The sequence below is a fragment of the Trachypithecus francoisi genome, unplaced genomic scaffold (assembly GCF_009764315.1).
Source record: "Trachypithecus francoisi isolate TF-2019V2 unplaced genomic scaffold, Tfra_2.0 Lachesis_group11, whole genome shotgun sequence".
NCBI lineage: Eukaryota > Metazoa > Chordata > Mammalia > Primates > Cercopithecidae > Trachypithecus > Trachypithecus francoisi.
The window spans coordinates 53,233,799-53,261,574 of NW_022681456.1; the positions used below are offsets into that span (position 1 = coordinate 53,233,799).

Below are 27,776 nucleotides of genomic sequence, written 5' to 3' on the forward strand. Positions count from 1 at the left end.
ATCTGACCATGTAAGAAGACCTTCTCTCTGTAATAAGATGAACAAATTAAGCCAATTAAAAGGAAAAGTGTGATATATTCAGTCACTGCATTTCAAATATGTGTATTTGAAAATTTTAATTAATCATAACTTTATTATAAAATTTTCTAAGATTTTAAAATCATCAGCCAGTTTAATATTTTTATGTAGATGTCCTTCATGATAAAGTAGCTGGCGCCAGGCCAGTGGCTCATGCCTGTAATTCCAGCTACTTGGAAGGCTGAGGCAAAAGGATGGCTTAAGCCCAGGAGTTTAAGGCTGCAGTAATCTCTGCTTCAGTCACTGTACTTCAGCCTAGGTGATAGAGCAAGACTTATGTCAAAAAAGAAAAAAGAGAAAGAGAAGGAGGAGGAGAAGGAGGAGGAGAAGGAAGAGAAGGAGGAGGAGGAGGAGGAGGAGGAGGAGGAGAAAGAGAAGGAGAAGGAGGAGAAGCAGCAGCAAGCAGCAAGAGAGTTCAGTTTCATTTACTCATTAGCCATATATCTTCAGGCAAATTGCAAATCTCACAATAAGCCGCTATTTTCTCATCTGTAAAATGAGTGTAATAATAGAACCTACATCTTAAGGTTGTTGTAATGATTAAAGAGACAGTCCATTCAAAGGCTCAACACAATGAGGCACAGAGAAATTATTCATTAAATGTTAGTTATTTCATTTGAAATCATCAAATAAATTGCATGCATCTGGAGAGGTTGTTGATACCTTCCTGCTAAAGGATGTCCTTGGTGAATCTCACCAACCCAATTTTCACAAGTAATAAATATCTGTCACATATCTACCCTTCCTGAAAGGAGTAGTTTAAAAAAAGTATAGGCTTTGACAAAATACTCCTGCATACTAATTATATTTCTGACACTTACTATCTACTCTTGGGCAACTACTAATCTTAGAAACTAAATTTTCTTGCCTGTGCAATGGAAATAATCATGACTACTTTGCATAGTTGTCAATAGGTTTAGAGAGTATGTTTGTAATACAGCAAACACATAACAGCTCCTTAAAAAATAAATGTAATACTTAGAGAGATAATGAACACTACAAAAACAGATACTATGTCTATATTTTGGTTATCGGACCATCCCCAAAATCAAGCACAGCGCCACCCTAGCTGCATGGTTGAGAATTAAAGAGACCTGTTTCCTCTGGACATTTTAAAGAGCTTTTAAAACAATACATTCAAATTCCACCTAACAGAACGAAGAAATCCCATTTCCTCAGAAAGTCTGCTTTATTGCATATGTATTGCTGTAGTTTTAAAAATAGTCATAGGATCAGAGACAGTATTTCAAGTGATTAAGACATGAGAGTTGGTCAGACAGATACAGGTTCAAGGCCTGGAATGGGAATTGATAAGTTATGTGCCCCAGGATCTCTCTAAGATCTATTTTCCTGTATAAAATGGGAATAATGATAGCACCTACTACAACTATAAAGTGAGAAGTAAATGAAGGTCGCCTATTCAGGTGCCCTAAAAGGGAAGACAGAGACTATTAATCTTTCATTCATTAAGTTCCTGCTGAGTACCAAATTCCAGTTTAAAGCTAGGAATGGAATGCTGAATAAGACACACTCTTAATCCTTGAAGTCCAGTAACAATTTTGCACTTATTCAGCACAGATTTACTTAAAGGAGTGATTGCTTTCTGAACCTACCATGGGGATTATGATGTAGCAGGTAACTTTGATGTCAACCTCAAAATATCATGGTTAAGGGTAGCATCTGATGCATGTCCATATGGGCAAGCGAATCTCCCTATGCCCCAATTTCCTAATATATCATGCTAACAGTAGGGAACAAATATATATATATATATATATATATATATATATGTATATGTGTGTGTGTGTATGTATATGTATATGTATACACACACACACACATATACACATTAACTGGTCTACTTGCTAAAAGACTGGCATGCTGAGAGAGGGAGTCTGAGAGGGAGTCTGAGATGTCTAAGATGAATTGTGGTTTAAGGAATCTTTATTAGAATGTCATTCATTGCCTACTAAAAGATGAAGAAAACTCAATAAAAGAATACTTTTTAAATGCAATTAAAGATTCCTAGAGGTTTTCCCAAGCTTATACAAAGCTCCACAGGAAAGTTGGCATCAGATTGGTAGGATCTGCCTTAGTTCACCATAGATAAGGATATCTCATGGAGAACAGATTTATCTTTGAGTGCCAGGAAATAAAAGTCAATGGATCACCAAGAAGAAAACACAGACTAGACAGAGATTACTATGTTAGGTCTTGAGTTTCTCTACAAAATGCTGACCAAATGAAGTTTCATGAGACATTCCAAAGTGTTAGGAATGTTGAAGAAAAATGTTACACACTCCTTATTTCACTAGTGTTAAATAAAATCTCCAGATATTTCTGTATTGCTTTTAGTAAAATTGAGCTTCACAAGCCTGATGTGTGGAGTGAAAAGAAGAAAATGGAAAAAACTTTTCATGTTTTGGGTTTCATATTATTGCACTGTTTGCAGAGGTGAGAAATAAAGGAAGTGAAACAGGTTTGATTAGAGGGAGAAGGCAAGTTCAGTCTTGGCAATGTTACAGTGTCTGCAAGAAGTGCCAGAGGGATAATCAGAAGAAAATTAGATATATGTCTGGACTCATAAGAGGAAAGTAGACTAGATAAAGAAGTTAGGAATAATTGGTTTAGGTGGTAAATTGAGTGAAGAAATGGATGAGATCACTCAAATGAATTTAGAAATGGTCTGGGGAATACCAAAATTAAAGCAAAATTAGGTTTTAAAAAAGATGCCTACAAAAATATATTAAAATGGGTATCTACAGAAAGAGAAACTGTATTGAATTAATGAAGGAAGAAATCAATGAATAAAGAATGCATGAATGAATATAGATAATAAAGTTTCATTTATTATAATATATGTATTTCTTTACATTTACTGACCTTCATATCATTAAGACCAGTCCATATTATTATTTGATTGTTTGACCTGAGATATGAAAATACAAAATTTTTTTCCTCTTCATTTTTTATATCCACAAGGTGTGCAGAACTTAAGGATAACTTACAATGTTGCTGGGCTATATTCCATGGCTTACTCTCATTGTTAATTCTATAACAGTTATTTTTTAATGCTGTCCATCCTTGTGAACACGATCCTACCAAAAGAAAAATCCCCTGTTAAAGATAAATTCAGTAATATAACATTTCATAATTATATTTCTTAACATGTATACAAGTTAATTATGAAAATCTCATAGTATTAAGTGTGCACCTTCCCTATAGTAATCTCAAACCAATAAAAATATTAAAGCTTTGTTTATTAATCAAGTAGCAAGTAAATTACCACCAATTAACATAGTTTTTTAAATAGCTGTAAGAATTAGTTACGCAGAATTATTGTCCAATTATAACTTCATTAAAATAAAAAAAAAGATGTTTTTCTTTCTAAAGAAAATCATACTTTAGATTGCCTTTCCTTTTCCTTACTTTTGTACTGGTAGCAAACTTTTTATCATATTTCGGGTTTCTTTTTATTTTGGAGCAGCAGACACAATGCTTGCTAAAAATTTTGCTCTCAGTCACTTGACTTCAAAAGTGTTTAGCTTCCAGAAAGAAAGCTGGAATGGCTGCTTAGCTTTGTTCTCCAAGATTAGGTACCACAGAGAGACTGGAGAAAATAGCAGCCTGTTCAGAGAAAATAGTGCACATCAGTTCATGTTAATATTCTACCAGTGCCTGAACTCAACACAGTAGGAATATGTGAGAAGGTTCTTCTGAAGATCTTTTGTCTTTTTTTTTTCTCCACAGGAGAAAGGACGCTTAATTACCTTATTGTATTTTTTTCTTACTATTTGATTGTTTCTATACTTCACTTGTACAATACATGTGTTGTGTCTTTTTTATGATTCCTGTAGGGGATATTAAAATGGGACTCTCAGACCGTCACAAAGAGTGCCCTGCCCTCATCGGCCATCTACGATTCTGTCCCCTTCTACCTATTCCCACCTTGTGGAGTAAAGATATGAAACTAGGAAGACTCCCAAATTGAACACATTCACCTTTCCCCAAAACTTTTCCTAATTTTGGTCAGGTCTGATAATAGATGAGTAATAGAGAAGCTTTAAATACAATGAAAGATCAGTGTGTTTGTAATATATTGCAATGGATCGTTTAATACCTGAAAAATGAGACTGTTTGTTGACTCACTAAAGTAACCTAAAACTCTATGGAATTTGTATGACTCATTGTCAGAGTTAAGAAAAAGAGAACCTACTTGGGTTTAAAGCAAGTGCTGGGAAAAAAATAAAGTTATAAAGTTGGTTTCTACCATTACTCCGCTAAATCCAGCTTGTTCAATAATCAGTCAGATACCAGAATGATATAGTCAAAAAAGGAGACTATGCTAATTGGTTTACATGCAGCCTGCAGTGATTAATACTTGGCTAGATCACTTTCAAAAAGGACAATACAACTGCCAAATTGTCTACAAAATATATAATAAATATAGAATGAATGATGAACCAAATGTCTATATACCTGTTTCAACTTGAACATCCAGTCTCTGAAATATGTTTATGAAATCCAAATGTAACTGTCTAAATTCAAATGTGAAAGCATATAAAGTTGCAGGTTTTAAACTACCCCACTCATAAACCATAACATTATTTTGCATAATTTGTGAAGAATTATTGAAAGATATTGACACTGATATATCTTTGGAAGAGGGTACACTCCAGTTAAAAGAAACACTCGTACTTGTTGCTATTGTTTTAATATTGCTAGTTGAGATTCCACCTAAAAAATCAGGGAGAATAATTAGTACAGATTCAAATAAAATTGAATGAAACACAAAGGATATTAAGTTACATGATTCGCCATGATGGGAGAACATGATCTACCCATAAAATATTTTCTAGACTATGTAGGAGTTTCTTCTATTCTACATAGAATGAATGAATTAGATCACAGAACCCCATTATATTTTTTACGTAATCTGGATAACACTTAAAATCTCCACTCTACCTATCCATTCATACAAGTACACACAAAATGTCAAAACTGAAAACTATATTCTTACCTTAGTTTATAATTTTCTTTAAATTCTGAGATTTGCGTTATATAAAAAATAATACTATTATAATTTTACAGTACCATTATATACCTGTTAATCATTGTAAAATTCCAATTATCTGGTAATGAAAGTTGACATAGCTGATCAACATATACATTACTTACGAATTTGAAATGACTTTTCACATAAAATTTGTTCATATCTCATGGACTGTAAAATGATGTGATAATCTTCATTTTCCTTTAGTGTTATTATTAATTTCTGACGTCTTTGTGAGTCTGCGAGAATACTTTTTACATCCTGTAAATAATTAGATTCATCTGCTTAAGACATGTTTATTGAACATTATCTCTAAGCCAGGCACATTAATTAAAAATTTGACTTTTGTATATCTCCTTAATAAAAAGTAGTTTTTCAATATGGAATATAAACATATATGTAAAATGTTTATTTCTATATAAAAGACAGTTTTTAAATAATTACTTTCCTTTGGTACATAAATTCTAAAAAGACAAATAGTCATTCCTATGAAAAACTTAAATATTAATTTGATCAATTACTTATTAAAGATATTTCAAAAAATGCTAACATTTTATATATTAATAAAATAAGAAACTCTGATAACTATTAAGTTCCTATTTACAATGTGGCACTTGGTAACAACAGATTTATACTATGCTTACTTTTTATCAGAACCAAGAAAAGATTCCTTACCTTTTGAGCAAAATCATTAACACGTTGATATTTAAAAAAATAATATTCAGGATTTCCTCCCTTAGGAAATTCATCCCATTCCATTAAAACTTCTGTTGTTTGTTTATTCACTGGTATATAATGAAAATTTTTTGAGATCTAAAATGGAAAAGAGAAGAAACTGTAAAAAACAGTAAAAATGCATTCTTGATTGTTATTTTATAAGCAGATTTATTAAAATGACACCTAAAATACATCCAGTTATAATTTTAAAACATTTCAGCAGTGTCAGTGTCTACACATGAATTATTCTGTCAGTTACTGTGTTTATAAATATAATTTTGAAAATGACTTCAGTAAAGCAAGTAAAATAAGAGCATGGAAATTTAAGACCCTTGCCTCTGTAACTAGGAAACATTGTGTCCTTGGGGTCAGGGAAGTGGCAGAGACTCAAAGTCTTGAGAAAAACACGGCAAATCTTCCTGGAGTGCCAATTGTGAACCTTGGTGATAATGTCTACAAAATGGAATTATTTTGCAGACATTATTGACAACATATTTGCAAAGAAAATACATTTGGGTACAAAATGTTTGACACTAAGTCATTTTAGACCCTTATTTCATCTATATGTAATTAAAATATTAGCAAAGTAAGACAGACCTCAAGATCAGAGACCCTTGATGCTCCCTCAACAACAAAAAGCACTTCAACTTTCAAAAGAATATATGTATCAAAATTCCTACCAAAAACAACTCTGAAATTCCTTATTATACCCAAATTCTGATTTATCTCCATGATCATCCCCAAGACAATTTTTAAGCAATAAAAATACATATGTGAGTGACACATAGCAAAGAAAATGTTTATTCTTAGGTACTAAACCTGATATTTAGCATTATTTCCCTTCAATATGCTCTTCATTTTCCAGAATGATAGATTCAATGCAATCACATCTTGCCCATTAGCTAATGATTCCAAAGAGGGTGCACTCAAAAATGTCTTACCTTAACAACATATTGTAACCAGAGCAGTAGAACAATTAATTTCTCCATCTGGAAAGTAAAGTGTATTCAGTTCAATTAAACATGTATTTCTTAGCTTCAAAACTAAACTATTGGACATTCTTTAAATGAAGTGTATGTATATCATTTTAATGTCATGTCTTTTCAATTTAGAGTGACTGCTCATCTAATTGAATGTTAAGGCATTAATAGGTGAGTGCTGCATAATTTTTCCACTAAATAAAATTGGAAACATTAGTACTTTCCAACAAATAACAAAATAACTTGTTTCTAGAAACTGCTTTAATTAAGTATAAAGGAGGTGTTAGAAATAAAATAAATTATCAGGCTGTTACACAAAATTGCATTGCATCGTGTGAAATTATTTAACCTCAATTAATGAAAATCTAGAACACCTAGGCAACTGCTGCTTCTTTAGAACTAATTCCTCACATTTTAAAATTACACCATCATCATGAAAAATATTCCAAAATACATGAAACTGAAACTTAAATAGAAACAACGTTCAACAGTCCTTTCAACTCAATTTGTTTTAAAAATACATTCATCTAAAAAGCTTGCCTAGCCTTTCATAAGAACCTGGAGCCCCCGAGGACCTAAATCTTTTATATTCATCTTAAGATACAAATAAAAAAAAACCCCTGTATTTTATATGTTTTTAAAACTGAAAATACTATTTTAATAGTAAACAATTCCCCAGGTTCAATTTTAAAGGTCCTGAAAGCTCACTGTAAAGCAAGTTTATTCCTATAGAATCCTCTTTAGTTCTTATTAAGTAGGCGTTTACCTCAGATAAAATGCAACCCAGTTAAAAAGAAATGCCTAATAATTAAATCCAGACCCTTCCACAAAACTGCAAAGCTTTAACCTTTTCCATTTTTCCAAGCAACCTGATGTAAGTGTTCTAGGACTATGGTATTAATTCCCCCCCAAACCTAAGCGTAAACTATAATTTTGAAGGCTGTGTGCTATAATAAAAATGCGAAAGTGGAAAGCTCCGGGATGCCCGCTCTTTAAGTCCAAACCCCTACTCAAATTCAATTTTGTGAGTCACTGTGTTTGCCCTGGGAGTGTGTAAAGAGCCCCTGTCCTAATGCTCACTATTTTAGAGTCAAAAAGCGCCAACTTTTGAAATGGGGAGAGAGGCGGAGTATAAAAGAAAGAATTGCGATTTAAAGAATGGTTAGACTGGTGGAGAAAGAAGGAAAGAGCTGAGACCCGGAAGACAGTCAAAGTGCAGGGGATGCAAGGCTGAGAAGTCGCAGGTGCCGCGGCACCCCTGCAACCCGTCCTGACCCCCATATGGACCCGGACCCGGACGTGCAGCCACGCGGCGCCTGTGCTGTGCAAATTTCGGGTGCCCGGGCAACTGGCCTGGGAGGTGCTGGCACTGCTCTGGGTGCGGCGGCCCAAGCTGCCCACGATTCCTGGGTCACAGCCCACCTCGCAGCCTGCCTCCCTCTAGCCCTCTTCTCGCGCTCTGCTCCAGATTTTTGCTGCAACTGCTCTGGCGGCTTTCATTTGGGCCAGCGATGCCCTCTCCCTGCGTTGGGTTAATTAAGCGAAGGTTTCCATGGAGACAGACAGGAAGCCTTGGGAAGGGAGAGGAGTGGGAGGCAAGTCCCAAAACATTGAAATGTGGAGGAGAATTGCATTCTGCATGGAGGAAGGGAGGAAAGGGAAGGGCGATGAAGGAGAACGCGAGTGGGACACATTGGCATCTCATTTAAAAAAACAAAAAGCAGAAGTCGACTATATGGCTGTGAATAGTCCAGTTTTGGCTTAAGATCAAATATGTGGCTTTGTATGAAGCCACACTCTTTGTTAACCTGTATGTGTGTGTGTGTTTCTCTGCAGTATGTGACAACGTTAACTGAACCCCGAGATAGCTTCCCTGACATCTCCCTCGCCTGGCGCTTCCATTTGCTTAGTCTGCATCACTGTGTCCTCTGACATTGCCAGCTTAAAAACTGAGTTGACCTGTGGTGCCTTCCTTGACTGTGGGCTATTTCATTCACTTTTGTGATTTCAACCATATTCAAGATTTCCAATCACTCCGTCTTGGATTTCATGTCTTTCCAGGCTTCAGAGAAGTATTTATAGCTCCAAAATGGGCATCTCCATCTGGATGTCCCTACAAGCGATTCAAAACCGTATTTTCAAACCTAAATTTATAAACTCCTTTTCCAGCTCTTCCTGAGGAAAGGATCCTTCACCCAAACAACCAAACGAAAATCACCACCTCTTCATCCTCAGATCCTTTTCTCACCACCCAGTGTCACTTTATCCTGCAAATCTCTTTGATTCCACTCCTAAATTGCCTCCTAGGCTGATTAATTCTTCATTTTTATCACTGTTACAGACTTAATTGAAAACTTTAAATTTCTCTCTCTCTCTCTCTCACACACACACACACACACACACACGCATGTGTGCTCTCACTCTTGCTATCTCTGTCTGGAAAACATGTACCATGTTTAAAGGTATGTACCTCAGTGCAGATCCTGTGGCTCCCTTTACTAGCTAAGCATCTCTTTGGAAATTTGGCTGTGGTGAAGAGTAAGCTTGAAGAGTGCTTAGTAGAGTGTAAATACTTAACTGAAAGACAACCAACATTGGTTCACTGCAGCTACTGCTAATACACTAACACTTGGATTATGGCTCCTTGTTTGATACTCCCAGTCTCTCTTACACACTGCTAGCCAGTGTGATCTTTCTGAAATACACACATGATACCATATAATCATGCATGGAGGGTACTTAAAAGCCTATTGTGACTTTTTGCTGTATATAACGTACCTCTCACCAAAATCACTTTTCAACCCCATCTTTCTCCTCCTTGGCACCCTGACTTATATGTACCCTCAATAAAGTAACAGGACATAAACATTTACATCTCTGTTTTCCTGTAGATCTTTGTTTATACTGCAGCACAAAAGTTTATTTTTTATACATTTATGTCCTCAGCTAGATTAGGAACTCCATGATGGCAAGGATTCAAGCACAGTTACAGGTGTGAACTATATTTGTTTTAATTCCTGGGGATTCTGCATATCTTTTGAGTCTTTAAAACTAGAAGGTATTGGCCAAGCATGGTGGTTCATGCCTGTAATTTCAGCACTTTAAGAGACCAAGAGAGTTGGATCGCTTGAGCCCAGGATTTAGAGACCAACTTGGGTAACAGGGGGAAACTCCATCTCTACAAACCCATCTCTGTAATTGTAAAACATAAAATGGTGGTGTGTGCCTGTGGTCCCAACTACTTGGGAGGCTGAGAGGGGAGGATCACTTGAGCCCAGGAGGTTGAGGCTGCAGTGAGCCATGATCACACCATTGCACTCCAGCCTGGGTGACAGAGTGAGACACTGCCTCAAAAAAAAAAAAAAAAAAACTAAAAATAAAATTAGAAGGTGTCAAGGCAATTATACCACAAAATGATCTTATCACCATTGAATTGCTTCTAGGTTTTGAGAAATATGATCAAATTCAAAATCCATCAAGTAAATTGAATAATGGGTATGTATTTTCAATATGGCCTTCTGCCTCCCATTTGCTGTGTAAACAATGTCATTTTAAATAAGTAGCCTTCATAATATTATCGTCACCTGTGGTTTACATCAGTATCTCCATTAGCTCAATCAAGTAGGTAGTAAGCTAATCAATAGGGTTTCCCTAACCAGCAAGCAAAATGTTTTCCTTGCTGAAGGATGTCCTTTGAAATAGTGTGGTTTTGTTCCTGCCTTACCCTTTCATCAGGCCCTAACAAATAAAGTATAGAGAAATTAAGTGAAAGATTTAAGAAAATTATGGGTTTTCACTTTCAAGAGAAAAAAAGTAGAGTTTTAATGATATTTCAACATGATTCCTAAGGAAAATAATTTATTTTTCAGATGGAGAAGCCCAGATAAAAGCCATTTAGGCAATAACAGAGGCAACTACTATCCTATGATGTGATTCTTTCCAATATCCATAAGGGCTTTTCTTTCTTGATGCTTTACTCTTTAGAGAAGCCAAAATCCATCACATTCCAGAGTGTGTAAAACTGAACTTTTGTAAGGTTAAAATGAAATCATGCTTAAGAATGGAAGACTAATATTAAAATGTCCTTCCTGAAACCTGGAAAAAATTAATGGTACAGCTTTTGTTTTTCCTGATCTCATCGTGTTTCCTATTCTTGCAAGTTTTTGTTGCTGTCCTCCTTTAAAGAAGACATTTTACTCAAAAATTTGACACAAAAATAACACTTTCATAAGCTGTAATATGTTTAAAAATCAGCCAGATTTCTATCACTATTTAAGGGAAAGCCATTGTTGCTAAAAAATTCATAAGCTTTATTTTGGTGGCATAAATTATAAGAGAAAGAAAATAAAAGATGGGTTAGCAGCATTTTTCATCCATATTTGGTTTCTTAAATGTGATGCCAGAAGGTTTTTTTTTTTTTTTTTTTAGTTTTATAACTAGGCTTGGCCTTTTCTACAATGTAAAATTTCCTAAAAATTTGTGGTATTATTTTTCTAGCATGTTCATTTACACAGTATAAAAATAGTTATTCCAACAGTTCTTATATGAAAAGATATTCAATCAACCAAATTAACCCAAATTAATTTACTTTGAGTGAATATGGCACATTTGATAAAATGGCTTCACGTCAAAATCCAAGATAAATATTTGGATTCATTGTTGTGGGTTAAAATTCAAATATCATGTTGAAAATTGGGACTAAACAAAAAGAGTTTAAACGTCTGAGTTGGCGGTGGTTGTGAATTACTTCACATAGCTTTACTATAATGGTCCATTTATAGCTTTACTAATAGATTTTTTTAGGCGTATGCCAGGACAGGTGGGAATTTATTTCTCAAAGAGATTATCAGCACATTTAACATATTTAATTAATGAATTCAGTTCAGCAAACATTTACTGAGAAATTCTGATGAAGAAAATATCTTGGATGCAGGAACAGGAAAGAAAAGACAGCAAAACCCTGACTGCCTGCAAAGGCTTTATATCCAGAGAATAAGATTCATTATCCATACACTTTGAAATGTCAGAGAAAAAGAAGAGAAGAGTAGAGGATAAGTGAGCTCTGTGAGCTCATAGGAATGGCCAATGACTCTGGCTGGTCCAAGTGCAAATCTCTAGTCACTATGATAGGCAAAATTCTAGGATGACACCTATGATTTCCCACTCCCTGGTACTTACACTCTATATAACTCTCTTCCTGTGAGGGTGGGTGAGACCAGTCAATGTGATGGGATAGTCATTTCCATGATTAAGTTACATTATATAAGACTTTATTGCAACAGAACAAGAGAGGGGTTCTCCTGCTGGCTTTGGAGAAGTCAGCTGCCAAGATGTCAGAGGGTCAAGTGGTTAGGACATAAGCATGGCCTCTAGTAGCTGAGAGTGTACCCCAGCTGACAGCCCTCACACAAAAAAAAAATGGGGATCTCAGTCCTACAATCACAAGGAACTTAATTCTGCCAACAACATGAATGAGTCTGGAAGAAGAGGACTCCAAACCTTAGATGAAACTATAGAACCAGCCAGCAACTCAGTTTCAGGCTGTAAGACATGAGCAGAGAACCCAGCTAACCTACATCCAAACTCCTAAGCCATAGAAACTGAGATCATAAACGTATTTTGTTTTAAGCAACTAAATTTGTGGTAATTGGTTTCACGGCAATGGAAAAGTAATACACTCACAGTCACTGTGATTGGCCAGTCATTGCACTGGATTTTCTGAAATAGAGCTCAGAGACAGATGTTCTCTCCTTTTTGCTGGCAAATACATAAAGGTTGCTGCCTCAAAGGAAAAGGGCCATGCACAAAGTTGCAGTTGCCCATGGAGCAACCTGCAATGAGGTAGGAAAGAACAAAACTGGCAGAGCAAGAGAAGCAGAGATTAATGCACTCAAGTCCAGACATTTCATTCTCTCCTGTCTATCTTAAGTTTGGTTATTGTTAGAAGGCAATATTTATCTCAATTTCTTTGAAGTACATCTCTTGGAGTGAATTCATGCCACAACCACTACCTCCCCTGGGTAAGTAAATATAATAACATCATTGGGATTTGAACTCAGTCTAGTTCTAGAAGCTGGTCTCCTTACCACTAATCACATAAAGAGCTATAGAATCTCCTTATTGATTAAGTAATTAATTCCCTCTTCTTTGACATAATTAAAGCAGCTGCTGTTAGAGCCAGGAAATGAATATAACTATAACTAGACGTATTCTGGCACTACTTTTAGCATACACCTTAATATGTGTATATAGCCTATGTACTTATTCTACAGGTAGAAATCATTTCCTAAATGTTGATTTGGCCAGGCATGGTGGCTCACACCTGTAGTCCCAAAACTTTTGGAGGCCAAGGAGGGGAGGTTGCTTGAGCCCAGGATGTTTGAGACCAGCCTGGGCAATATGGCAAAATCTTGTCTCTACAAAAAAATACAAAACAATTAGCTGGGCATGGTAGCATGTGCCTGTGGTCCCAGCTGCTCAGGAGGCTGAGGTGAGAGGATTGCTTGAGCCCAAGAGCTCAAGGCTGCAGTAAGCCATGCAGGCTGCACTCCAGCCTGGGTTACAAAGTGAGAACTTGTCTCAAAAAAGGAAAAAGTAGCATATATACATATATACGTATGTGTACGTATATAAACACACACAGACATATATACATATATATACACACACACATGTTGATTTTAATATACTTATTATAACAGCAAATAATTCTCATGTATTTGATTACACATTTATTATCCTAATATTACAGTCAGCTTATTTCCTTAAGACTCCGCTGCACAATTTTATGGATCTTTTGTACAATGTTGATATTTGATTCTCAAAATTTGTGTTGTTCTAAAATAAAACAAGTGATAAGACTTGCAGTGCAAAAAAAAAAGTATGCTATATGAATTACAATAGTTCTCTGGAAAATAAAAGAAACTAAAATATAAATGTTCATCACAGATGAGGAGAAAGCACAATGTTCTATTTCAACTTGGTATGCCGCATAGACATGCAGCATATGCATGTTATTTTAGCCAAAATCAAGCTGCTGAACATGGTCAGGTTTTTACCATGACAGATAAAAGCAGTGACCTTTTTCAATATTTTCTAATTCCTAAGTGAAGCAAAACAATTATGATGATGTTGGCAGATTTTAAAGGGCCAGTGGGAGTTTCTCTTTTAAATACAAACATTATTATCTTCAAATACGAGTTACAAATTCCACATAAATTACAATGCAGCCTCCTTTGCTCAGCTAGCCAAAGTTTTTCTCTTCTGCAAAAAGTTAGCAATACTTATTTGAAGTTGGTATTACTCAAAATGGCTAACACTAAAAAAAGTCAAATGAGAATTGTTTACGTATTGCTTAAATAGTACAGTTTATGCCTTGGAGTAATTTTGGTTTTTTAACCTTCTGCCAAAATCACTACTTTATTCAACTATTGTTGGTTCTTTTCTATTACAAACAATGCTGCAATTAAAAACCTTCACAAATACCGCTTTGCATGTGTACAGGTTTGTATAGCATATATATTCTAGATTGCTAGAATATATATTCTAGCAATATACAACATTAGTTACTTCTATTTGAGATACATAACATTTTCTCTTAAGTGAAATTTAATATATTTTAACCAAAACATTTAATTATATATATATATATATATATATATATATATATATATATGTTAACAGGAATCAGAGAATATTGAAATGTTAACATCTCAGGAACACTTATTTTAAGCACAAACAGGATAAATCAATTTAATATACAGTAAACACTGGGATTTGCAGATGCAATGTTAATTTTTTCACACATATTTAAGTAACCCAAGAGATCTAAAATATTTAGTAAGTTGCAATATTTTGGGGACACATGATTTTGAAATGAAAACATTAGTATGTGAAAGCAGATAATCTAGTTCAAGCCTAATCTAATCGAGGCCCCGTATCTGCTTTGCAATGCGACTTTACTGTTCTTTTATTGATGTTTGACTTCATTTGATACTCACAATTATACTAAGCAGGGCATTCACTCCTTTATGCTGAGGAGAAAAATTCAGACAATTTTTAATTATAGGTGGCAAAGATTTGGGGATTTCCAAAGACCTCAAGACATTCTTCTTGCAAATGTCAATAATCTACCACATTTTAAAAGTGCAGCATTCCATTTCAAAGTTATTAATACATTCAGATAAATTTATTTCATTCTTCAATGCAAAGCAGCAGCATTAACAGCAAAACAGCACTCCAATAGTATGCAAGTACATCCTCAAAATTAAATGTTAATGAGACAATAACTAAATGTTAAATACTGACAACACATTTAATAGCAGTTTTAATGATATTTAAAAAGTTCAAGATCTATCTCCTCTATTTAGCAAATGATACTGTATTTCCCTGTTCCTTACTATTGGAATAACGGTGTATGGGGGGCATTTTTCAAACATGTCAAACTTAAAATACTTAATTCTATCCAATGCAAACTCTTTAAGAATGAAAGATTATGTGATATACTCTTACTACATACTGCTCAGGATTTTAAAAGTGATATAGTACTGGAATAAGAGAGACCTAGAATTTAACCCAACTGTTAACATGAATTTACTATATTATTACACTGAACAAATTTGTACGAGTCACACAGCTTCTCTGGTTATCTGTTACATCTGCAAACTGAGGGGAATTTATAATGACTTTCCTAATAACCATTCAGGTTTTAAATAATCTATTATCTGTCTCTAAGCATATCACTCTTTATGCTATCTAGATGCCTATTTTAACTGATCACATTAACAGACTAAGGAGTACATATTAAAGGGTATCTTAATTTGGATAGCTATAGCAGACTTTGTAAATTAAGAAAAAAAGAGCTATTGAGTGAAATTGAAGGAATTTTGTAAAATAACCTTCCAGTTGATGAGAATATACTGTATCTGCACCAGGTTGCAATTAAATACATAATAGCATTTCAGCTGAACAACTTACAGTCATTTGATTTTCTAAAATAGAGTAAGGCAATACATTTAATTTTGCTATTGAAACTGTATACATTTTGTACCAAGTGCTAAATTTTCACATTCCAAGTCTGAAAAATACAGTATTGTTAAACAACATAAACCTGCCACATGCCTAAGTAATAGTAATAAAAGCTAACTCTATTTGACATTATGATGTTGTACAGAGTTCTTGGAACCCAAGAGTTTAATTCCACTGGCATGTACAGTCTAGGGGTTCCTGGAGAGTGTACATAATTGCAGTGCCATTGCCTGAACAATACAGAGGCACAGACAAGCTTCGTACTCCATTTTCACGACAACACTTGCAGAATCTTAGGTGACTTTCAATATTGATGTTATATATGGTAGCTGATGGGCATTTGCCGTCACAAGATGTAACATTTATCTGTAAGAAGTGACAGTGAGAAAAAAAGTCTTAAACTTTTAAAAGTACTGGTTATTACTTGATTCCACTAAGAAAATCAGATGAAAAGGTTTCTTCCTCATCACTCCAGTCCTCAAGCTTCTGCATGTTGGAAGATTGTGAAAAACAATAAGTGAAATGTCATTCACATAAGTCAAAGGGATATTCCATGGCAATGCTCAACATAACATTCAAAGCATTAAATGTGCACATATAACTCGACATAAATATATATATGGAAGATGTTAATCACAATAATCTATTGTAACTTGTGTTATATCATGGCTCAAGTACACTGCAGGTCATATTAAAAGGGACAAAGTTAGAAGCAGGACTCTTTTTGTGGAGTAAAATTGCATAGTGAAGACAACATGTAGTCAAATACATTTAGATTCAATTTCTATCCCTCTGGATTGCAATCATCATTTAGAACTGTTGATTATGCTAAGAATAATTCATACTTCTTCACAAACAGAATATAGCAACATTAAAATGTAGGAATAATCTCAGTTAAATATTGTAAGTGTTGGCATTTTGTTGGCTTACAAACATTCGTTCTGTAACACATATACTTTCTAAAAAGATGTGTGCCACTTATGTAGCAAATGACATTTTTCCACTTACAGGGCTTTGGCTTATACAGTCCTGTTTCCTTATGACTGATTTAATGATCACTTTCTGGCATATTCTTTCTTCTCGTTTGCCTGATAAAATATAAAATATATTTATTCATCAAAGGCCCATGTTAAATTGTTTAAACATATGAATATATTTACAATTGAAAATTGGTGCATTTATATAAAATATATTCCAGTATTGAAAGATATTTAAAATTTCCCTCTTACATTTTTATGTGCAATATTTATTTTCACCTTCTAAATAGATTTTCTTATATTTTCTTATAGATTTCTATATATTTTCTTATAAGCTTTACACTTATTGATTTTCACTTTATATCTTATTATCTTAGAATAATTATCATAATTAGAAATCAGAAATATTCCACACATGTAATAATGCTAACATCAACCTGTGTGTGGCATATATGTGCTTAAAATAATTTTTGGAATGAACCATAAAGTGTATAAGCAGATATACACATATGTAATTAATGCATAACTACATATATACATCAATTTTAAAATAAAAATTGAGAGATTTAAAGCCACATTATCTTAATGGACATTAACATAAAATAATGCAAAATTTTAATAGAATCACTTACCAACCATATTGAAATGTATGGATGAGTCATACTTGAATTTATGGTTCTGAAATGGTCTTTTATAATTTCAAATGAAAACACTTTGTATGCATTCATAGTATCTTAATACGTGTCTGTGTGTGTGATGGATTATCACTTGCTATTACATGCAAGCATCTGTATTTAATGATGTATGATAGTGGATGTAATCCCTGAATCAAGATGCAAAAACCAAGGTCCTCTCTATTCCAACTTGCTTTGTCACTTTAGGAAAATCACTGAATTATCCTGCTGAGTTTCCTTATTTACAAAAGAGTGAACTTATATCCCAATTTTCAAATACAGTTTGCCATGAAATCCTTATTTAAAACAACCTCAACATGTAAAATAGATATAGATTAAGCTACTCTGCTTGAAGGAGAGATGGGTAGCTAAGATTGACTGAAGAATTACCGTCCTCAAGGTCACTCATGACCTCCAAATTGCTAAATTTCAAGATCATCTCTCAGTTCTCATCCTATTTGACTTCTCAGCAGCATTTGACCCAGTCTGTCACTCTGTCCTCCTTAATATACCTTCCACACTTGGCTTCCTGAGCTCACCTGCTTTGGTTTTCATCCTGTCTCACCCATTGCTCCTCAGTCTCCTATGCTGGTTCTCTCTCTTTTCACTGATCTCTTGTTCATGGTGTGACTCAAGGCTCAGTGCTATTGGTTGACTGCAGGCTGTTCTGCCCCTTATGGTGCTTTCACTCAGTGATTATTTCCTTAGCCCTTCCATTCTTATGTAAGTTCAAGAATAAGAATAGTCAAGGAAAAAAAATCATCTTTACCATGACCTATAAGATGCCTCACCCTCTTCTTTCTATCACCTTCCTCCTCTCACTTTCTGTGCAACAGCCACATTTTGCTTTTGCTATTTCCTCCACTTTGAACACTCTTCACCATCTGGGTGGCTTCCCAAGGACACTCAGTCTCTACTCAAATGATGCCTCATCATCAAGGCATTTTCTGAGCCCCCACTTAAGCTAGCAATCCAGCCCCTCTCATTCTCCATTCCTTTTATTCTGTATTATTTTTCTATATACCACTCATCACTAAGTGACATATTAGAATACATTTATGAGTTTGGCGTTTCTTCCCCTTCTTGATAATGAGCACTCTCCATGCAGATATTGCTTCATTCACTATTATGGTCCCCGTGGTTAAAAAGATGTTCATTATGTAGGCACCCAATAAAAAGCCAACAAGTTAATTCATTCCATAAATGAAACTGGGGAAGCATTAATTTATTGTTAGCTGAGTTTGTTTGTACCAAGAGGTATTTCTAATTCATCCCTCAAAAACTTTATTGTAAAAGATTTTATTCAATAATATCCAACCTATGATAGTATCCAACCTCCACAATCTCTTCAACACAGCCTGGTCTTCAGAAAGCAAAGGCAGCAGAAAAGAGTTTTCAAATAGGCCAGCAGAAACTACATTACGAGTCCTTTCACATCAGATGAGAGAAACTGAAGTGGCTTGTTATTATTCTGCAACTTCAAAGAACTTAGCAGAGTTGAAAGATCCTGGGCCCAGACACTGGACAGACCTAAATTTATTATTGAATAGTGTGATCGGCTTCTCTCTGAACCTTCTATTTCTCATCTGTAGGGAAAACATACCTGTCTCCCAGAACTGTGGTGAGGATAACATGTGGTCCTGTCAGCAATGTGCTTAATAGAGTGTCAATGTGTGGCAGCCAATACTTGTCATTCATATGATTAGTCACAGGGATATTCCCCTGTCTTCCCTGAGTTATCATAAATATACTCACTTCTCTAATAATTAACATAGGGATACAGAAGCCAGGGCCTTAACATTGCCATGTGACTCTATTCCTGCATCTCATACCTAAGGAAGAGTCTAGACTCTGAAGAAGAAGATTAAAAAAATAAGTGAAATCTTAAATTTCCTCATATTCTAAAGTTAAATTTCATTTCTTGAGTTCCTGATACAATGACTATTTGATTCATATTAGTTTATATTTGATTTAAAGAATTCTGAATGAAAACATGCTTATTTCTAATGAACAGAACGTTTGTAATCAGTGTGTATATAATTAAAGCCTTAGTGATTAAAAATATCTAGGTGATATTGTATTATCCCTAAAAATCTTCCCAATATAATTATCATGAGTTGAATTGTATCTTTTAAAATACCTGTGTATCTTAGAATGTTATCTTATTTGGACACACAATCTTTCCAGGGATAATTGAGCAAAAATGAGATCATTAGGGGTTGCTAACTCGGTATTACTGGTGTTCATGTAAAAAGGGGAAATCTGGAGTCAGACACACATACAGGGAAAACACCATGTGAGCATGAAGATGGCCATCTACATGCTGAGGAAAGAGGTTTGGAGCAGATCTCTCTTTCACAATCTCTCCAAGGAACCAGCCCTGCTGACATCTTCGTTTTGGAGTTCTAATCTCCATAAATTTCTATTTCAACCAGTTTTTGGTTTGTTACAGCAGCCCTGCAAACTAATATAATAACAAATTAGATGTCAGGCCATCCTATGTTGGACTTTTTTGCTTGTTGTCGATGTGTAGGTGTGCATTGAATTTGGCTTTTTAGACATTATGTAAATAAAAATTCAGTCATTCTAGACCCGCCACTTCAGCAGAGCTCATCATTCAGTCTCTGCCCTCTCCTAAAACTTGTCCTGGCAATGTTCCAGAATACCATGAAGAGTTAAGAAGCAGAATGTGATATTAGGCCCGCAGTAGATTCCTAGCATTATCACTCACAAGAGGTATGACTTGGACAAATTATTTAACCCCACTAAGCAGAAAATCAAGATAATGTCAGAACCTATTCCATTGGATTTTGGGGGGAATAAATTATAATATATTACATATTATATATTGTATATAGATAGTATATATTACACAGTATTTGTATTAATACTTTAATACTTTCTAATATTCTGTTCAATATGACTCTATGGATCTAAAAATATAAGACTACTCTTACATATTTATGGGATTTAGTCTTTCATGAAAGAAATTCAGAAATCTTTCTCAAGAGGCATGTCAGTTCATATCTAAGAATCTGGCCCTATACCATGGTTTTTTTTGTTTGTTTGTTTGTTTGTTTGTTTTGAGACAGAGTCTCACTCTGTCACCAGGCTGGAGCGCAGTGGCATGATCTTGGCTCACTGCAACCTCCGCCTCTCGGGTTCAGTGATTCTCCTGCCTCAGTCACCCAAGTAGCTAGAATCACAGGCATGTGCTGCCATGTCCAGCTAATTTTTATATTTTTACTAGAGACAGGGTTTCATCATGTTGGCCATGATGGTTTTGATCTTCTGACCTCGTGATCCACTCAACTTGGCCTCCCAAAGTGCTGTGATTACAGCATGGTATTATTAAATTGAACTTTGTTGTGCCCCTTTCCTAAAAGCTTCTCTAAATTTTAAAATTACTGTCTATGCCAATTTTCTCAAAATTTCTATTTTTATATTGAGATAAATTCATAAACACTTTTAAAAGGAAAACTAAATGTGGTTTCACGGATAACCCACTTAAAATTATTCAAATTATTCAGTCCTTAAAAATATCCAAAATTACTATGACATAGTAATCCTAGCACTTTGGGAGGATGAGGTAGGCAGATCTCTTGAGGCCAGGAGTTTGAGGCCATCCTAGCCAACACTAAAACGCCATCTCTACTAAAAATATAAAAATTAGCCGGGCGTGGTGGCACATGCCTGTAATCCCAGCTACTCAGGAGGCTGAGGCATAAGAATTGCTTGGACGCAGGAGGCAGAGGTTGCAGAGAGCTGAGATCATGCCACTACACTCCAACCTGGGCAGTAGAGCAAAACTCTGTCTCATAAAAAAAAATTACTATGAAATAAACCTTATAATCCAAGTTAATAAAAAATATATTGCATTCAGATAGCTTTAATTATGAAAACAACTATGAGAACTTTTATGAAAAGGATATAAATATTATTTACTAAAATGATATCCAAATTTATTGTATAAAACTATATACTTGTTCAAACAGGTTTGAAAAGTACTGCACCCCATATGTTGTTTTTGGAGTCACAATGCCATTTTAACTGTAATCTACTTGTTTGTGTAAGTTCAGTATGGTTCAAACAAATATGATCACAAGACACTTTTCAATTTTAAATACACTGAAATCTTATGAAATACCATTTGTAATATGCCACAATAAAAATTTAATATTTAAATTAAAATTAATCTAAATGAAAACACTTTCTTTACACTCCAGAAGTTAAAGACTAATTTATAAAATTATTAACCATATGATACAAAAAACATACGATACAAAAACACTTTATAAAATTTGTTTTCCTCTTTGCATCATAAGAATTGAATTTTGTGAGAAAAACCATACTCACTATGAGCAATTAAAACTAATCTATCAAGTAAATGCATGGACTATGCTCTCACTTACAGATCTTGCAACAGCCTTCATTATAAAGCTTCACAATCCCTTCATTCTAGAAAGAGAAAAAATGAATAAAGTCCAAGAATATGGTGTTCATCCATGCTCTCTTATACTAGAACAAGAAAACTAACTTTTCTAAAATTTTTATCAAATATCACAAAGTCTTTATAGAAAAATAATTGGAATTTAACTATTACTAAAAAGAATTTGTTTTTAAAATCTGGAGTAGATAGTTTGCTTAAAAATACATTATTTATACATTGGTACTATGGAAAAGAGTGTAAAAGGATTATTCTACTTAAAAGGACACTTTAAATGCCACAAAATATTTTTATTAAAACAAAATAATAACAGCTATTCTAAATAATGACCATTATATATTTTCAACTCCTTGAAATAACCTAAACCATTTCCATTTGACTTGAGTTTCTGAATATAACTGAATGTTAAAATTGTACATCTTTTTCTTTAATAGTTTATTATGAAAAAATATTTCCTTTCTTGGAAAGACTCTCGTCTAAGACTAAACTTTTACAAGAATTACTAATTGCTTTAGCAACCTGCTAACTGCAGTTGAAATAAGAGAATGATTTACTCTATAAATATTAGTCTGTGAAGGAAGGTGATGCCCAGATTTTTTCCAGGGCAGAAATTCTGTGACTTTAGTACATGTTATATCTAGCTAGCCAGGCAGCCATCATCATTGAAAAGGTACATCCTGAAAACAAAAGTCGATGAGACTAGACTGTACTATTTCGCTATACAACAGAACAAAGCTTAGTTTTCATTAGTAATTATTATTGTCTAAATAAATAAATCTACAAAAATCTTGCAAAATAAAAATTATATCACGTTCACAAATCTACTCTCCCAGTAAACTCTTCTCTGAGAGAATAGGGAAAGTTATAGAGCAAAACTTAAGAATAGGCAATCTTGTGACTTGTACTAAATTTTTCAGTGGCCTGTGACTAGAAAAGCTAAGGCAAACATCACATAGGCCAGCATGCATTAAAGTTGAATGACATCATAAATCTCACTGTTTGTTTAAGAAAGAAAATTTCCCAAGCTCTGATTCCTTAGCTTATTAATCCATATTAAAGGGAAGGCCAAGTCTGCTGATCAAATGATTTTTCAATAATCTCTGGATCTATAGATAAAAACCCAATGATTGCAAAGTATCTATTCAAAGATAGTCAGAATTATCTGGAACACTGTATATTACTCAAAATTTCAAATGGGAAAAATAGAACAGAGCTTTTATTTATTCATGAAAATAACACATTAACCATTATGTATAAGCCACAATGTAAGCATGACCTTAGACAATATTAATGTATATTTTCTAAATTATATAAAATTTCTAATTATATAATTATCTAAATTGTCTTAGATATAACAAAGTACAAACCATTTTGCATTCAGTCTCATTAAAAGGGGGACAGACCATAGTGTAGTTCAGAATTATTGCTCCTTCATCAGTTTTAATACATTCATATGTGGTGCAGTTATAGTGCCAGGTACTCCCTTCCTAAAAAATAAAAAGAAAGTTACTATTTAGCATATTAAAATCTGCTGTATTTCTTAAGTACAATATTACTCTATTGAATAAAAAGTCAAATCAAGATGCAGAGGCTTCTTGTGACACAAAATGTTCCATAATGATTAGAAATGTCTATTACATACACATGTATTATGTAATTATAAAATAATTAGAAATATACGTGAATGGTATATTATCTAAAATGATAAAAAATACACACACATGTATGGTGTGTTTGTATATGCTGGGTTTCATACTAGAACTGTGAGGTAAATGTGAAATAAAACAATATAGGGTGAAAAAGCAAATAGGTGTCTGTTTCTACTACACAATTATCTAATTTAACTAAGTGTCAAAGGTCTTGCTCTAATATTTTCTCACTAATTATAAAACAACAAATCTTATTACTGATATACCTCCTTTCTTGAGATGTGTTTATTCTTCCTTCTACTCCCTTATCGCCAAAAAGTTTAAAGAAATATTTAAATGACAGTGTTTATTGGCTTGTGGTTCTAATTGTGCATACCTTACATTATTTAAAAATGTATCCCTATTCTTTCAAGAAGTATTTAAATATAATAACCGTTTCATTCTTGATTTCAGAATTTCTATTTAAAAGTAAAGTCAGCTGAAATAATTGTTAATCTATATTTTTATTTTATAACTCACATTTAAAAACTGAAAGTAGTTAATGTCAGCATTACCTCATCACTTAGGCAAAAAGGAAAATTCATAAAAGAGATGGAAAATACATCTCTTTTTCATTTTATTCTACTTTAAGAAGATTGACCACGGTGGAGGGTGTGTTGTTCTAGGCCTTCTCAATTTCTCATAGATTTTACTTTAAATTAATTAAGGCCATTCTCTCGATAAATTTATACATCAGACCAGGCCGCCAGCTATGATGCAGAAGGCTACATTTTTGAATCTCAAGTTACTTTCCATGGTGCTGGACAAATTGACTTAATTCTGTGCAAGCAAACACTTTGTATCATAAGGTTTTTTTATTGCCACTCCATCCTTACTACTACTGGAGATTCAAACATCTACCCTTATTCTGAATCAGGATGTTGACATTTTGTGGTTATTTTCAGATGAACAGTCATCATCACACTCTTAAAACCATTTAAAGAAAGTGTAAGCATGTCCTAAATAGTCAACCATTTAACCTGGCACAACATAGGCTTTTTGTTTAATCAAGTATTAGGCCAATCTATACATATAATCTTAAAAGATTTTCAGCTGTAATGAAGACAGTTTGGGAAAGGAGAAGGCACTTTAAAGACATGAAACCTTACATTATGTGCTCTTAGATATTTTTAAACATAATAAGCTCATTGGATTCAGGTATTTTTCCTTTTGCATTTAAAAAAATATGTGTTTCTAATTTGTTTGCATATTTAATTAAATCAAAGCTGAGAAATTCATGAGTTAAATTTATAAATGTCATTTGCAACCAAATGAAGTATTTATTTTTAAAAAGAAAGGGTGAAGGAACCAATACTGATTTGAACATAATAAAAATATACGTGTGTATTATACATACATACATATATATATATTTCTTCCTTGACACTACTTTCTCACCAAATCAAGTGTATTTTTGTACATAATATATATTGGTTAGAAAAATGTCAATTGTCTAATCCAAAGAATTCTATATTTGTGATAGATTATATATATGCTAATCTGTTGATACCTCTGTTAATTTGCTTTAAGAGATAGAATTATATTTTTGGAATTTGCAAAATAATAATAATAATAGTAGTAGTAGTCAAACTTTGGCTTGAAGATTCCTTACAGATCAGTAAAGAATTCTGATGAACTTGACTACTTTCTTGTCTTATATTCTAATTTTATGTATAGTTTAAGGTCTTCTGTGAAACTCAATTAGAAAAGATCTGTAAATGTTCAAATTCAGGAAACAGTAATATGTAATTTATCTGAAATCGAAAATTCGCTGTCACACAAAAGTATTAATTGTTCCTTTCCTTTGCAATCAGCATTTCTCAAAGCCTATTCCTTACATCTAGAAAAAAGGAGTGAAGATATATGACAAAATAAATTTGGGTCACAAGTTAAGCATTTTTCTTTACAACATAAATGATCAGATACTTTAAAATGTAACAAATGTAACTGTGGCTTGTGTGATGTAGGTGTACTGTGTTTGCTGTATGCAGTGCAGTGAGTGGGGGGCACATTTTCCAAACTTTGAATCAAGAACACCTCCTTCAGAAAATAGCACAGAGCGTTACCCTCCATGAAACATACCGCGTATACAACTGATGTTCCATTTTCCATCTGGAATTTGCAGGATACATTTTTGCAGGTACCACAACAATCATAATCACTTGGGGATGGAGTATATACCTGGTGCTGCATATAATGATATTAGATTAGCGACACCATATCAATATTTTAATGAATTACTTCTGGAGAGTTATTTCTTCCAAACATAACTACAAGCTCTCTCCAGACAATTGTAAGAATTTCTAAGGTTGAATATGAGAAGTTTCCAATAATGATTGACTTTACTTGGTTATATTAGAAGTGAGATAGATGTTAACCTTTACTTCTAACAGCCAAATTCATCAAGCAGGTGTAACAACCTCAGGTAAGGCAACCTGGCAAGCTGTATATAATAAGACTCCTGAAGTTCAAGGTTATGCACAGGAAAGTGAAAGTCTATGTTTTATAGATACATTACAAAATAGTAGACTATTGAAGAACTATACAATGTTTATTTTTAACTAATGGAATATTCACCATTTCTAATTCTATAACTCTGTCATTTTTGAATGTATTAACTCTCATCAGAATAACTTACAAAGAATACTTACAACATCACATTTTTTTGAACAATTCACCAGTGTAAAATTCAGAGTGTGAAAGCCTGTATGGTTATCTTTTTCTTCCAGACACTCTATGGTATAACAAAAGTCTTCTTCCAAATATTTTATCATGGATTGTCCAGGATTCAATACTGATGCTTCTTGAAATACACACACATCATCCTTTTCTAAAACAGAAAAAAATAGTCAATAAGAAAATGTACTGTTGAGTTTATTACTAATCCATCATTGGAACTTATATTTGAGTTTATGTTGTCATTCTGATGTGCCCATTTTTAAAAACTAATGAAGATTTTCACATTTACATATTTTTAATAACCCAATATTTACTTAAAAATGTAGTACACTATTTCTTAACATAAAATAAAAATTTATCTGTAAAATCAACTGCTGTTTACTGATGGAACTTCCTTCAAAATCCATATTTTATAGCAAGTTTGGAATATGAGTTCTTGGTCAGGCACAGTGGCTCATACCTATAATCCCAGTATTTTGTGAGGTCAAGGCAAGAGGATTGCTACAGACCAGAAGTTTGAGACCAGCCTGGGCAACATAGCAAGACCCCATTTCCAAAAAAAAAAAAAAAAAAAGCTGGGTGTGGTGGTACACGTCTGTAGTACAAGCTACTCAGGCAGTTAAGGCGGAAGGATTGCTTGAGCCCAGAAGTTCGAGGCTGCAGTGGGCTGGGATGGAGCCACTATACTCCAGCCTGGGTAACAGAGTGAGACCCTGTCTTAATAAAAATACACTAATAATAATAATAATAATATAATGAGCATAACTTCATACTCTTTAGATGTCTATATTTTTAAATTAAATATAGACATACTAAAAAGAACCTAATGACAACTTTAAAATTCGCTGAGGCCTCTGAAAAAATATTTATATTTCTGTTCTGTTATTCCATTCTCAGAACATTTAGAGATATTACAAAAGAGGAAATTGAAACATAATGATGCATTTTTATACTCAAATACTGGCAAATGGCTTAAAATGTATAATATGTGTCTCAAAAATGAGATTTTTAACTTGTTAATAGTGAAAAACAGATACTACTGATATTCATTTATAATTTAAAAGTTATAAAAGACATAGTTACCACAGAGATACTGTATGCATCCACAATCACTCTGGAAGTTATGGTCTATTGCAGTAAATTCTCCCTATTGGAAATAAACTACTATTACTTATCATTTAGCTTATTATATTATTATATTACATATATATAAAACAATTTATATATATATATAGACACACATACATACTCAGTGATAGCATCTAATAAGTTCCTTATCACACAGTCATACACTTTTTAAAATCATATTGTTTGATTCTGAGCTTCTGTAGGGCAATCAAAGACAATATTTGCCAACCCTGGGAACTTTGCTTCATGGAAATGTTCTTGACCTGCTCTACCGAGGCAGCCCAGGGCTCTGATGCCTGCATCTGCACAAGGCTGCTATAATATATAC

At 33.8% G+C, this 27,776-nt stretch overlaps 1 protein-coding gene across 2 annotated transcripts in view; it reads right to left on the bottom strand.

The window, feature by feature from the left end:
• Positions 1-15,123: 15,123 nt before the first annotated feature.
• Positions 15,124-27,776, bottom strand: part of OTOGL (otogelin like) — a 171,469-nt gene continuing 158,816 nt past the window's right edge. For both annotated transcript variants that reach the window (XM_033221163.1, XM_033221162.1), the window contains 7 exons: positions 27,404-27,467; positions 26,293-26,471; positions 25,724-25,828; positions 23,321-23,440; positions 21,919-21,964; positions 16,864-16,943; positions 15,124-16,221 (listed from right to left, as the gene is read on the bottom strand). In XM_033221163.1, the coding sequence (XP_033077054.1) occupies positions 16,021-16,221; positions 16,864-16,943; positions 21,919-21,964; positions 23,321-23,440; positions 25,724-25,828; positions 26,293-26,471; positions 27,404-27,467 (795 nt within the window). In that variant the 3' untranslated portion in view covers positions 15,124-16,020. The remainder of the gene's footprint in view (positions 16,222-16,863; positions 16,944-21,918; positions 21,965-23,320; positions 23,441-25,723; positions 25,829-26,292; positions 26,472-27,403; positions 27,468-27,776) is intronic.